This window comes from Solea senegalensis, linkage group LG9 (genome assembly GCF_019176455.1).
Source record: "Solea senegalensis isolate Sse05_10M linkage group LG9, IFAPA_SoseM_1, whole genome shotgun sequence".
Lineage (NCBI taxonomy): Eukaryota > Metazoa > Chordata > Actinopteri > Pleuronectiformes > Soleidae > Solea > Solea senegalensis.
The window spans coordinates 1,857,392-1,870,249 of record NC_058029.1 but is presented as its reverse complement, the minus strand read 5'-3'; the positions used below and the strand labels follow the sequence as shown (position 1 = coordinate 1,870,249).

The following is a 12,858-nucleotide window of genomic DNA, read 5'->3' as shown; positions in this document are numbered from 1 at the left end:
CTCCAAAAAATTGGAGCACCAAGAGTCGCCGAGGAATGACGTCAGGACGCATCACATTGAACGATGACGCCGTTTGATCATTAAAAAAATCTGCCGTTTAAGAATATACGAAAATTAGGTCAAGCTAACTTAAACCAGTCGCCACAATATACAATGAACGTCAGCACCGCGCGATTGTTGGCGGTGAAACTCGAACAAAGACGCGTCCTATCGGTGAGAAATAACCTGTTCCGAAGAGGAGTCGACAGATGTCCGGTGATTCCAGCTACTGCAGACCGAAGCTGTAGCCGTTAGACCGGTCCGTCCTCCCTCCCCTCCTCCCTTCTGCCGCGTTCGGGAAACCTGCAGTCCCGAATCACGTTAACGCTACTGTCGGTGGTAGTCCCGTCCGGCCGCGGCGGAGCTGAATGGTTAGCCCGGTGAAGAAAGGAGAGACACCGCCACACACACATACACCAGCAGCAGCACTGAGCAGGAGCCGCTCCGCCCGAGAACCAGGACATTTACTGCTCGCCTCGTCTAGACAGCAACACTATGCACATTTCAGTAGTTCAGTAAGTTTAACCGCCATACGTGATCAATAATAATCACTCGCCCAGCTAACAGTAGCTAGTTGGCTCACACCACAGCGACGCTAGATGCTGTTAATGGTGAATGCATTATATTTAATCATTTAAACAATAATGAATTAGCAACTCCACACCTCCAGATGGTTGTTGTGCATTGTTGAAATGTAAATGATCTCAATATGGCACCGCAGAACAGTATTGTTATGTATTATTATATTGTTATTATTATTATCTTCTTGTTGTAGCACGTGTCACACAATGAATGAGGTACTTGAACTGTAATTACATGAACCAAAAACACGTGCAGAAACTAAGATCAGTCATGGTTTCACGAGTCAGTATGTATCTATCTGTAAGGTAGTAATTATTATACAGTAGGTGGAGATTAGATTAGTCAAAATACTGTGTGTATTGTGATAAAGGGGGGGAAATAAAATGGCAATAAAAGCACAATAGGGGTGGAAATCGCCAGATAGACCACAATACTATATTATCACGATATTCAAGTCACAATATGATACTTTCTTAATATTGCAAGATATGATTTCGCATATACTCGGTGGAGATGGAGTACACTGAAATTTCAATTAATGTTTCATGCTAATCCACAAAGTTAAATGTTTATTTAAAAATGATATGCTAAATAAAAAGCGATACTTTTCTGTCTTGATATAATGTCGCCACGCAAAATATCAAAATATTCCACTGTATTGTTTTTTTTCACTGAGGTACATTAACTGTATATCCATATGTTAATGCATTGTGCAAACTCTTTGAGACACACTATTATTTTTTATTATTGTTATGGATGTTTTGTAAAGTATTTCTGTGTTTAACAAGTGTTTGTTTGTTTTCTGTTTTTAAAGAAGTTTAAAACCAGGTTCAAGGTCTTCTTCTGGGGGATTGTAGCGTATGCTGCCTTTACACCGTCAGCCTACTCTTTTAAGGCGATCAAATAATGGAATAATATCCTCGTTAATCTACCCCACTTTTAATCAGTGTGCTATTGTGTGTGTTTTATGTGTCCATGTGTGTGTTTGTGTGTATGCTCTGTATTTCATTGTCTTTTCACCTGCTTGCGAAATACAATGGATATTGTACTCTCTTGCTGAGATTAATGTATTTTGTCCACAGTCTCTGATACAGATAAAATGAATACATTAAATTAAGCTAAACTATAGGCTTTCAGAAAACATAATACTTACAAAATGGAGGGAGCCATATCAAGAAGTATTTTTGACTTGGTCAAACAACAAAATTATGAATAAAATAACTGAAATATGAAAACTAATGGTTCAGAATGAGCTCTTTCAGGTACAGACCACTGATATGCACTGATCTACTTCACGATAAATAAGCAATAAGTTGCTTAACTGTTGTGAAGTTTTTAATTCCTTATGTGACAAATTTGTGTGACAAGTTTTGTGTGTGACATTAATTTTTTCTGTTGTGTTTCCCTTCCCCAGAAAAAAAAGCAGTTGAATGACTCCAGCATGTGAACACAACGACAATGTGAGCATCGTCACTTCTGCTGTAGATCTTTACCCTGAACAGAAGTAAATAGCCTTTGGTTTGACAATGTCAAGCCGCCGGAAATCAACCACACCTTGCATGGTGCTGCCCGCTGATGTGGTGGAGCAGGAAGAGGTGGAGGAGAAAACAGAAAGGACCAAAGAGGAGGTGGAGGAAGAGGAGGGGAAGGTGAAGAAGGGAATACATGAGGGGGCAACTGCAGAGGAGCTAGGCCAGGCACTAGTGGTTGTTCCCACACCACCAGATACAGGTACCATATAAAATCTATTTACAATTCACTTTACAAGCCTGAATACACAGATGGTAATAACATGGGTAATATTTGTCACAATGAATGTTACCTTATTTCTGTTTTTATAGATGAGCCCAGTGTCTCTACTACAGGAGACAGTGAAACACTTGATCCCTCACTGAAGCACAGCACTGCAAACCCTCCTGATGATCCAAGCAGTGATCAGCCTACCCAGGAGCAACCTTGTGATATGTCTGAGGAAGGAGGAGGAGAACCTGTGTCAGTCACTGCCATTTCTCTCAGCAAGACACCCATCATGAGGATGAAGACCAAATCTGAACCCAAGAGGATTGCTGTGTCCCTGAAAGCGGCAGACGAAGCTGCGGATGGTTCAGGAGGAGGAGGTGAAGGAGAGGTGGGAGGAGAGCAGGAGCCCATCGAAGCTCCCCTTGGGCCGATGACGCCCATGGAGATGCTGCTACATGATTCCATGAAGCTTGGAGGAGGTGGATTGCTAGTCAGTACGCAGTCAGAGCAGCAGAGGAAATCTTCCTTTTTAAATCCGACAGTTCTGCCGACTGGCCTGGCCCAGGTAGAGTTTTGATTGTACAAGATTAACTGAGTAAATGGATTTTAGCAGTATGGGTTTAGAAACTGCAGAGGCCTCTATCACTGTTTCCCTGAATGTATATTTTCAGAATCAACAGCAGCTACATTTAAAAGCTTTTGGTAAGAATTATTAGCTACAGAAGATCAGCTCTGCCGCTGGTAAATAGAGGCTGTCTTCTTTATAGGTATTTTGGCAGGACATCAGCTCGCCAAACAAGCCATGAGCAGTGTTTCTCTTTTGTCACTATACACTATGACATGTCTGGATATTTCTCCATCTACCTTTGTCTCTCTTCCAGGTGCTGTCAGCCTTTCAGGCCCAGCATAGTACAGCAGCAGCTCAGCCTCAGCTACTGATTCCCCTCAGCAGCATCCCATCTTACAGTGCAACTATGGACACCAACCCTCTGCTGGGCACCACATACAAAAAGTTTCCTTACCCCTCGATGGCTGAGATCAACGGCCTGGCAGCACAGACACAGTTCACAGAGGAGCAGATCAAGGTACATGAACGTGTCAGATGAGACTTTGACAGAAAAGCTTATCTGACATCACCAACTTTAATACAAAGAACCTGATAAATAAATACCAATTTTCTCCCCAACTTACACAAACCTTGATTTGGCAGAAAGCTGCTGCTGACATAAAGCTGGAACAATAATGTTCAATACACATAAGAATCTAAACTCCTGTTGAAGCCTTGAGACTGGTAATTTGACCAAAACCATGTTGCCCTGAAACAGGCTGTGTGAAAGGGGATTTTGTTAGGAGACATCTTTCTATTAATTGATAGTGAAACATCTGTTTGTCTGTGCATTTGTTTAATAACGGTGGCCATTCAAACACACCGAAAATGCAAAAACCACATGGTTCAAGGTTGCTTTATTGTCACTTATATGTCTGCACATGAAGATGAAATTTGTCCTTGGGACAGCATACAGTAACTAATAATAATAATGTTAGTATTTATAACAGACACAAAAATACAGCACATATTGAATGGGCACTGCATCTGTCTACAAATGCCAAGGGGGTCTGGCTGTGTATTAATTACATAACTGCTTGTCAGGTTTAAACGTGACTTAGTAAGGGCACCAGTATGTGCAGTGCCAACTTTGATGTTGTTTGGATATGAAATGTAAGAGAACGGGTACGTTTAGGGTATCTGTAGCGTTTCTTTTAATGTGAAACAGAGTAAAACTGTCCTTTTTACTTTTACTTTTACAAATGTTTAAATGTACCTGATCTCCATGCAGGTGTGGTTCTCAGCTCAGCGGCTGAAGCACGGTGTCAGCTGGACGCCTGAGGAGGTGGAAGAGGCCAGAAGGAAGCAGTTTAACGGCACAGTGCACACAGTGCCTCAGACCATCACTGTCATACCTGCTCACCAGCTCTCAGCTGCTGCCAATGGCCTGCAGTCCATTCTCCAGACCTGCCAGATAGTGGGCCAGCCTGGCCTGGTGTTCACACAGGTAGGTAAGGAAAGAGAACATGTCATGTTTACCTCGACTCAGCTTTCACCTGCCTTACCTTAAATGTAGGCTACATCCATGTTACTACATCTTAAAATAGAAAGGAGCACTTCAGCTCTGTATAGAAGTTATCCGTGTCCATACTAACATGTTTAAAACATATAATAATTACCAGATACACTCAGAAAGTACTGAGCTGAGTTGTGGCACATGAGAACCAATCGAGAAGTGAGTACGGGCAACTGCGTCATTGATTTGTCTCTGCCTGTTCAGACTTAGACACAGCCACGGATTTTTCAACTAAATCGGAGCCAGCAGCATTTTTAAAATTCTCAATTTTGGGGGCTCTTATGTACCCTTTGTTACTGTAATAGTGGTAACTATCTCAATGACGAAAACAGTGCCTCAGGTAGTTTTCTCTATGCGATATGTTCCGTTTTGTGTTTTTTGATGATGATGATCATGACACAGCAGCCACATATTTTGGGTTCTGCTGAGATGAACCACTCATAGGGTTAAGAAATGTGTCAGATAATGTTTTGCACACACACACAACACTGGTATCATGCCACAACACATTGAATATGTATTGAACTGCAGGTGCTTGTTGACTAAGGACTAATGAAATTTACTCATTTGCTGTGTGGAGATAGACATCTTTTTGACTGAGCTGGTTGACCTGATTCGTAGTGGTTGGACAGGAAATGTATAAAAGCAGTTGACTGTTCAAATAATCACTTTAGATAAAACTTACTGCATACTCTGGCTTAATTTATCATCCTCATATGTGTCATTTCCTTTGTAGGTTGGTCCCGGAGGGAACCTTCCAGTGACCAGTCCAATCACACTGACAGTGGCAGGACTCCCCAGCCAGTCCCAGAGCTCCAGCAGGGGTTCCTGCCAGCCAACCCCAACAAACAGTGAGCTGAAACGGGCTACCACTGTCCAGCCTCCATCTCTTTCTCCACAGGTGGAGGCAACCTTAAAGTTGGCTTTCAGACAAATACTTGTTAATGTCTGTGTTCTCTTTGCCGTCAGTGATTAAGTAACACATGTTTTAGATAATTTTCTCCTTCTCCCTCTCAAAGGAGAACTCTGCCCTCAGCGCTGACACATTTAGTATGAGGCCTAAGAAGTCCAAAGAGCAGCTGGCAGAGCTGAAAGCCAGCTACCTGAAAAACCACTTTGTCACAGATGCCGAAATCGCTCGGCTGATGAAGATCACTAACCTGACAAAGGGAGAGATCAAGAAATGGTTCAGCGACACTCGGTACAACCAGCGCAACTCTAAGAACAGCCATGTCATCATATTCCATGATGGAGGGGGTCGAGGAGGTGGCAGCTGTAGTAGCAGTGCTAGTGCCACCATTGTTATTGACTCAAGCGATGATAACCCCACTTCTCCCCATCCTCCCTGCATTTCCCCCGTGAAGGAAAAGGAGACACGGCCCAAAACATGGAACCCTTTCCCAGACTTCACTCTGCAGAAGTTTAAGGAGAAGACACCGGAGCAGCTGGTGGTGCTGGAGGAGAGTTTTGAGAAAAGCAGCAATCCATCAGATGAAGAAGTGAGCCGCCTGAGGACAGAGACTAAATTGACAAGGAGGGAGATAGATGCCTGGTTCATTGAGAGAAGAAAAATACCATCTGTCAATACTTCCTCCCCGGATTCCTTAGAGGGAGGGAAGTTGGAGACAGATGGAGCAAAAGCAGGAGACAGACAAGGAACAGGAGGAGCAACCTCATCTTCAACCTTAGCCAGCTTGTCTCGTAGAGGTAGTCAAACTCCACCTGGGGGTCGCAGTAAGCAGCTGCCCTCCACAAGCAGCAGCAAGAAAGACATAAAAGATAAAACTAAAAAGTCTCCAGAGCAGCTCCACATTCTGAAAAGTGCCTTTGTGCGTACCCAGTGGCCCTCGCCAGAGGAGTATGACCAGCTGGCAGAAGAGAGCAGCCTTCCTCGGTCTTACATCGTCAGCTGGTTCGGGGACTCTCGGTACTCCTGGAAGAACGGAAACCTGAAATGGTTCTTTCAGTATCAAAGTGGAAACGTCGAAGGGGCCAACATTGGGGGAGGCACTAAAATGGGAAGCAGCAGTGGCCGTAAAAGACGTGGCCGTAACCGCGGTTGGGGCCGTTCCCGAACCAGGAAGCAGCCCCGAAGGTCTGCCACCTGCAGTGCAGATACTGACAGACCTGTTCCTGCAAAGAAATTCAAGACTGGGAGGGAGATCCTGAAGGAGTATTTCCTGAAGCACAGCTTTCTCAATGAGCAAGACCTGGATGAGCTTGTCACTAAGACCAACATGAGCTATGAACAGGTAAAGAAAATATATTTTGATCAGATTATCTTCTGACCTGTCAGCCAGTGCAGATTCTCCCAAGAGCTTCTAAAAAATACCTGGTTATTGAGATTTATAAGGGGGGCTGTTGGCAGAAAATCGTTCATAACTATCTTTTCACATTTCAGTGCATCATCACCTTTCATAAACTTGCAAAGAACCACACTGGGTCTTTCTTTCACAGTCTTTTACTGCCACATTTCTACGTCTACAACTAAAAACTGGCTACAGGGAGGGTTGAGGGTGTTTTTATAAAACTTGAAGGCCTCTATAATTTTTGCTACATGTGTGGAAATGGATGTGTGAAGGGAGGGCTATTCATTTGTTTTCAATCAGCAAACTTACCACTAGATGTCAGTAAATCCTACATGCTCAGGCAGCACCCAACAGTATAATATGGTAATAATGTGTAACAGGGAAGTGGTAATACTTATTTCTTATATCTTATTTCTATAATTATCAATTTATAAATAATGATTCACAAACACTAACCCTAACCCTCTAGTTATTGTAATAATTCTCATTACCAAGCTATTGCCTGGATATTACTTTATAAATGACATGTTTTTACTGTAATTTTAACCAAGCTGCGAAATGCATTGTTACCTCTTTATTACCATATTATTGCCATGCTATTACTTACTGTATTGTAAAAGTTTAAAATAATTTTACATTTTAATTAAATTAAACCAACATACCAGTAATACCTGACTGTAAATGTGTCCTTGTGTCATTAAATTCTGCTAAAATACCAGACATTTCTGCCGTCATCATGCCATGTTTCTCTGTCCTTGAAAAGGTGCGGGAGTGGTTTGCTGAAGTCCAGCGGCGCTCGGACATGGGGTTAGATCCCTTCAACGAAGCAGCAGCAGGGAGGATGAACACAGATGAAAGAGGGGAGGAGGAGGCGGGGGAGGCGCGGGGAGAGGGGTCATCAGCCACAGATGACCAGGTTGGCACTGGGAACGGAGACGAGGACGACGATGAGGAAGACGAGGAGGACGACGCAGATGACACGGATGACAGCGAGGTTTGGGAACCGTCACGTAGTGTCAGGAAATCCTTGTCAGTTTCTGAAGACTAATGATTGGGGAAATCATGGCGACACATTAGAGAATGTATAAAAGAAATACTGGGAGCATCAGTGCTGGAAGACACATAGCTGAACCAAGTCTTTTTGCCACCGATTTTCTTGGGTACAAATTTACAGCATTAATATAAACTGTTTTTTTCAAACTCTTTTTGAAACATGTCTACATACGACTAACAGATGGACTATAACTTTAGCTCCCTCTGTCAGTATGTGTCTTATTAACTATAGGTGTTAGTGTAGTCATAATAATTGTGGCAAAAGAGTTTTGTTGAAGCTTAAAAAACTGTTACATGATATGTTGTCAAACTAATACCATCAAGTGCAATGTTCAATCTGAGCTTAAGTTTATAACTGGAAATTGAATAGTTGCCCAGAACGATGTTAATCCAGGCACATCCAGACACTCTTCTGTAGAAGAGAACGACGAATACTGGCTTTTGTACATTCAAGATTTGGGAGGAACTGACAGTTTTCAATGTCCAGCATGCTCCTTGTTAAATTTCCACTCTGTCATCGCTTAAATTGGATATTTATTTACACATTTATGCTTGAGGAGGAGGAGTGTGCCAGGCCTATATTCAGACTTAAATACTTAGCATTATAAATGTTTCGATCATGGTTCCAAATTAACTGCACACTGAGAAAATACGTAAATGTTGTGTGTGTACAGAGGTGCTTGGAAACATGTAACTAAAGATGTTACTGCTGAGCAATCTCTCTAATAAATCTAGCATACATCTATTAGAGGTACTGGTTGATTTGACATGTGACAGTATCTTTTTTTATAGCACCTTAGCAAATTAGGTATCTTTTCCCTCTCCGAGCTAAAGCCTCAAATGCCGGGGGAAAGTAGCCGAATGAATGCCAATGCCTTGATTATTTTAAATAATGCAGGATGTCTGCTCAAGTCTTCCCTTTATAGTGGCTCGTTGTTCATTAATATTCGCACTAAAGATTTTTAACGGAGCACCTACAGATCTGATGGAAAATTCCTCAGTACCTGTTTATTATGCACTGCTTTTAATGTTTTGAAACAACTTTTTCATCTTTTGATAGAAGTCATTCTGTGCTGTTACAAGCCTTTTTAAAGGAGGTTGTGTGGACTCAGATAGTGTGAGGCTTTTGTGCCAAAGCTGCAGTTGGAAACAGAGGACAGCACAGTCTTTGAACTCAATGACGGCCACTGTGAGGCAAACATCTGGGTCCAGTACAATAAAAACAAACCAAATTATGTCACTGCAGCATTGGACAGGACTGAAAGGATGGACGGAATTTGTAAGATGGGGATGCATGTGAACACAGGCAGTGTGAATTTTAAATATGTCAGTCCATATGTTTCCCCTTGATAAGACTGTGATCACCACCAAATCACCAATACTTTGCCTTTAGGTTTGGGTTCATGCCTAAAACATGGCCTGTGAATCATTATCGGTAGCGACCCATACTTTAAGAAGCACTGTTTGCTCGTATTTTAACCAATAATTTGACTCCAATCTGCACTGAAGAGTAAAACGTGAAGCACCTAAACTAGAAAAATGCACTTTGTCCACTTGTATTTATAGCGGATTAAATCCAGATTAGGCACCTTAATCTCTTATTACACCATGAAATGGCTCTGAGAGACCAAATCTGTTTTGTATTACAAAGAACTGAACCAGTATTTTGCCTTTTTAACCTTAGTGTATTTTCAAGAGGAGGAATATAATCAAATCATCCACTTTTTTAATGATATGTTGTTTCATATTTGGCTCAAAAAAACTAGTTGAACAATCATCTACCACTTTCTTTCGCTAAATTGCACAATTTGAGCCAATTTTTAATCATCTCTCCTTTTGAAAATGCTTGCGTTGTATTTGTTGGTATGTTTATAATATTGCTTTTAATAGTGGGAATTGTGTCCCATTTTGTCCCTTTCTGCTTTCACATGCCCCTGTCTGACTAAACCACTTTCATCCAGGCCCCTTTTGTAAAATGGAGAACTAGATTTCATGTGCACTTCCCAAGACCTGTATGTGTCCTGTTGAGACTGGGCTATAGGGACATCTTCAAAAAGACTGAAAACATTGAGAAAACAACGAAAAAAAAAAAAGGTATTCTTGGAAAATTCATTGTCTCTTTTGGAGGGAATTATGACGATGCCTGAAGAAACAGCACAGCATTCCCTCTGTGGTGGGAAGTCTACCAAATAACACTCCTCTCTTCAGCTGTTTTCTTCATGCTTTCTTGCATTGAGAAGACAAGACAGGACAATAGACTGAAAACTGTCTCGACTGCAGTTCTTCACCCACTGGAGTGAGGCTGTGATGATGCTTTGCAGAAAAAACCTATGTGCCTACACGGCTCGTATACATTTTTATTTTATTTTTTTCTTTAAACAGAATTTCACCAACTCTGCAAACTAAATAATTTGTGATTGCCTTGGAAATCAGAAACTGTGTTTCTCAAGAAAGCCGTGTTCAAACTAAGGTGTGATGCATGACCGAGCTCTGCTTTCTGCTGACGCTATAAAGATGCCTACATACTCTGAAGTTGACATTGGAAGCTTCTGTTGTTAGTCCTTAAATAACCTTGTTGTGATGAATTTTATTGTATTTTCTTACCAGGAACTTGTCACACACTCCGTGTCAGAACCTTTGGCTACGCAAAGTGCATTTTAACAAGTCTCTTTGACATTAGTGGAGTTTAGCTTTATATCTGTAGCAACTAAGAGAGACATTGGAAACTACTTAATTGTAATGTGACAAATGCCTGGCCATGAGAAATAATAGATTCTAAAAGTCAAGGTATACTTTTTGTCTAATACTGCATGCAATAACAAGACGAACAACTGCTCAGTTTGTACATATAGTATTTTGAGTTGGTATACTTAGCACAGTAGAAGCCTAATCTAGAATTACAGTCCAGTTACATTGACCTTTTTTATTTACTCATTGACTCTTGAACAGTTTGCTAATTTTTTGGCAGTCTCTTGGTGCCCATTTCTTCAAATTTGTGCTCCTCTTGTGTTCACATGCTACAAAATAAAGTGCTCATAATTGGCTTCTTGTAGTTCTCAGGTTAGGCTTATTCCTGTATGCAGGTATTCAGCCCACAATCTTTTACAGTGTGCTCTTCCTTTACTGTTGTCTGTTCTGAAATGTTTATGACTGCAACTGTTCAGACATCAGTGGATTGCTTGTTAACAATAGAACAATAGTAATTCATACAGTATAATACAATAGAGTAGTGTTCTTTGAGGAAACAAAATGTGTTTCAGAGTTCAGCCAGTGTTGCCTGAGTGGCTTTTTTTGATACTTTAGTTGCTATGAATATAGAATCAGAACCCAGTTGAAAAGACATGCACTTTTATTTAAATGCACTGTTAAATATGTGTTTATAAATATAGTGAAGAACACTTTAAGTTGCTCCATTGGCTCTGTTATCATTCGGCCTGTGAAGGATTCAAGATTCAAGAGATTGAAGAGAGATTTTAAAAGTCCAGCCTGTCGTCTTATTGGAAATTTAGGACCCAGTAATTTTGGAACTTTGGTCAAATATCTCTGTCTCAGTTTTTGACTATTTGGTTCAAGTACTTTTTCTGTCAAGTTACCCTAAAAGTTTGGAGCGAGTGCCCATTTAACAATTCTGTTCCCTATATGACAATACTATAAGAATTTCCATCTTGACAGTTTATAATTTCCTGATATGAGGTGGATTATGAGAGAGTTCTGTCATTTGAAGAGCCACTTTGGTCGTTTCTCTTTGGCATGTTTAGCTGTCTCTTCTCTGAGTTGTGATTCTATATTTGTCATTCATCATATATCCAAGTTACCCTTGTGCAAGCTAATATTGTGATCAGAGTAGTTTATCTGCTGTCCTATTATACTCCTATGTCACATCTGTATCCTTCGCTGTACTCATGCTTAGCCTTCACTCGTTTGCTGTATTTAGACAAGTAGTTGGTTGAATGTTTCTTATGCAATCAGAGATTCAAATGTGTTCACTATATAGCAGCTAGCTTTTTGGTAAAATAAAAAAAAATTGTAATACACTGTACTTATAAAACAAGGTTTTTATTTCATTGATAGTGGACGTTCCACCGTCTTGCTTTTACTGATCTGATTTTTAATCTGCTGACAGTTTTTAACCCAAGTTGTTGCTTCTCATGGACATGATTTGCTTTTAACTTGTTTTAGACTGTTTTTGTATTTTTTAATTCTTGCTTCAATACAGCTTACATTTCCAGATGTGTTTTGTGAGTAATGGCAGTGATCTCTCAGCTCCTGTAATAATAACTAACACTTGTATCTGTGGACACAGATACTGTAGGTAGAGTACAATGATCTTATTATATACTCTAAGGGTGTGTGTGTATTAATTTAAAACAACTTATGTTTACTGTGCCATTTAAAAAAAAAAAAAAAATCATCGCTGATTTTAACTGATATTTAGTCATTAGAAAACATGCTGTGATTTCAGTCCTGTAAAAATCCACCATGACTTGGTACACTTTACACAGTACACTTGATTAAGTAGGGAATCTGTGAATAACACTAACTTTAATATGGTTGGACGTTTTGCAGGGAGATGCAAGGAGAGGTTTTTCTTTTTTTCTACAACTTTCATGATAAAACTTGTCAACAAAACAGTTCGACATGGTCTTCATAGGTGTCTTTGAAAGTGACATTTTCATCTTAAGTATTTATACACTCTGCCTGTACATCTGAAACGTGTTCCAAACTGAGAGTATCTGTCATTTACTTTGATCAGACCACAGTTATGTATGTGCGATGGCCTCCGCTGGCTTCCTCTAAAGAGCTACAACAAATTGATTGCGGCCCCTGCAGTCATCAACTTGAAGCAATCAGCTGTGAGGAAAACAACCTGTGCAATGTTCATTTTAAATCCTGGCTGTTACTGGGGCTCTGGCTTGTTTTTTTTTTCGTTTGATTTAAAAAAAAAGGAAAAAAAAAGGTTTATATTTTATACTTGTTTGAGGAATAAAGTCCAATAAATTTTGATCAAAAGA

The 12,858-nt window shown here is 40.5% G+C and overlaps 1 protein-coding gene across 2 annotated transcripts; it reads left to right on the top strand.

The window, feature by feature from the left end:
* The first annotated feature begins 56 nt into the window (after positions 1-56).
* Positions 57-12,858, top strand: LOC122774440 (zinc fingers and homeoboxes protein 1-like). Of its 2 annotated transcripts, none has more exons than XM_044033718.1 (8): positions 57-554; positions 2,036-2,352; positions 2,463-2,926; positions 3,243-3,446; positions 4,200-4,415; positions 5,221-5,385; positions 5,504-6,736; positions 7,557-12,858. In XM_044033718.1, exons 2-8 carry the CDS (start codon positions 2,148-2,150, stop codon positions 7,839-7,841), a joined length of 2,772 nt encoding a protein of 923 aa, XP_043889653.1. In that variant the 5' UTR covers positions 57-554; positions 2,036-2,147; the 3' UTR covers positions 7,842-12,858. The 2 variants fall into 2 exon arrangements, with proteins under 2 accessions (XP_043889653.1, XP_043889654.1); XM_044033719.1 differs by lacking the exon at positions 57-554 and adding an exon at positions 1,852-1,883.

What these genes read in the sequence shown, in the direction of transcription:
- LOC122774440 (XM_044033718.1), top strand. Translation starts at nt 2,148, where the DNA reads ATGTCAAGCCGCCGGAAATCAACCACACCTTGCATGGTGCTGCCCGCT. An exon ending in TGCCGACTGGCCTGGCCCAG is followed by an intron (nt 2,927 to 3,242) that starts GTAGAGTTTTGA and finishes TCTCTCTTCCAG; the next exon opens with GTGCTGTCAGCCTTTCAGGC. An exon ending in CTCCATCTCTTTCTCCACAG is followed by an intron (nt 5,386 to 5,503) that starts GTGGAGGCAACC and finishes TCCCTCTCAAAG; the next exon opens with GAGAACTCTGCCCTCAGCGC.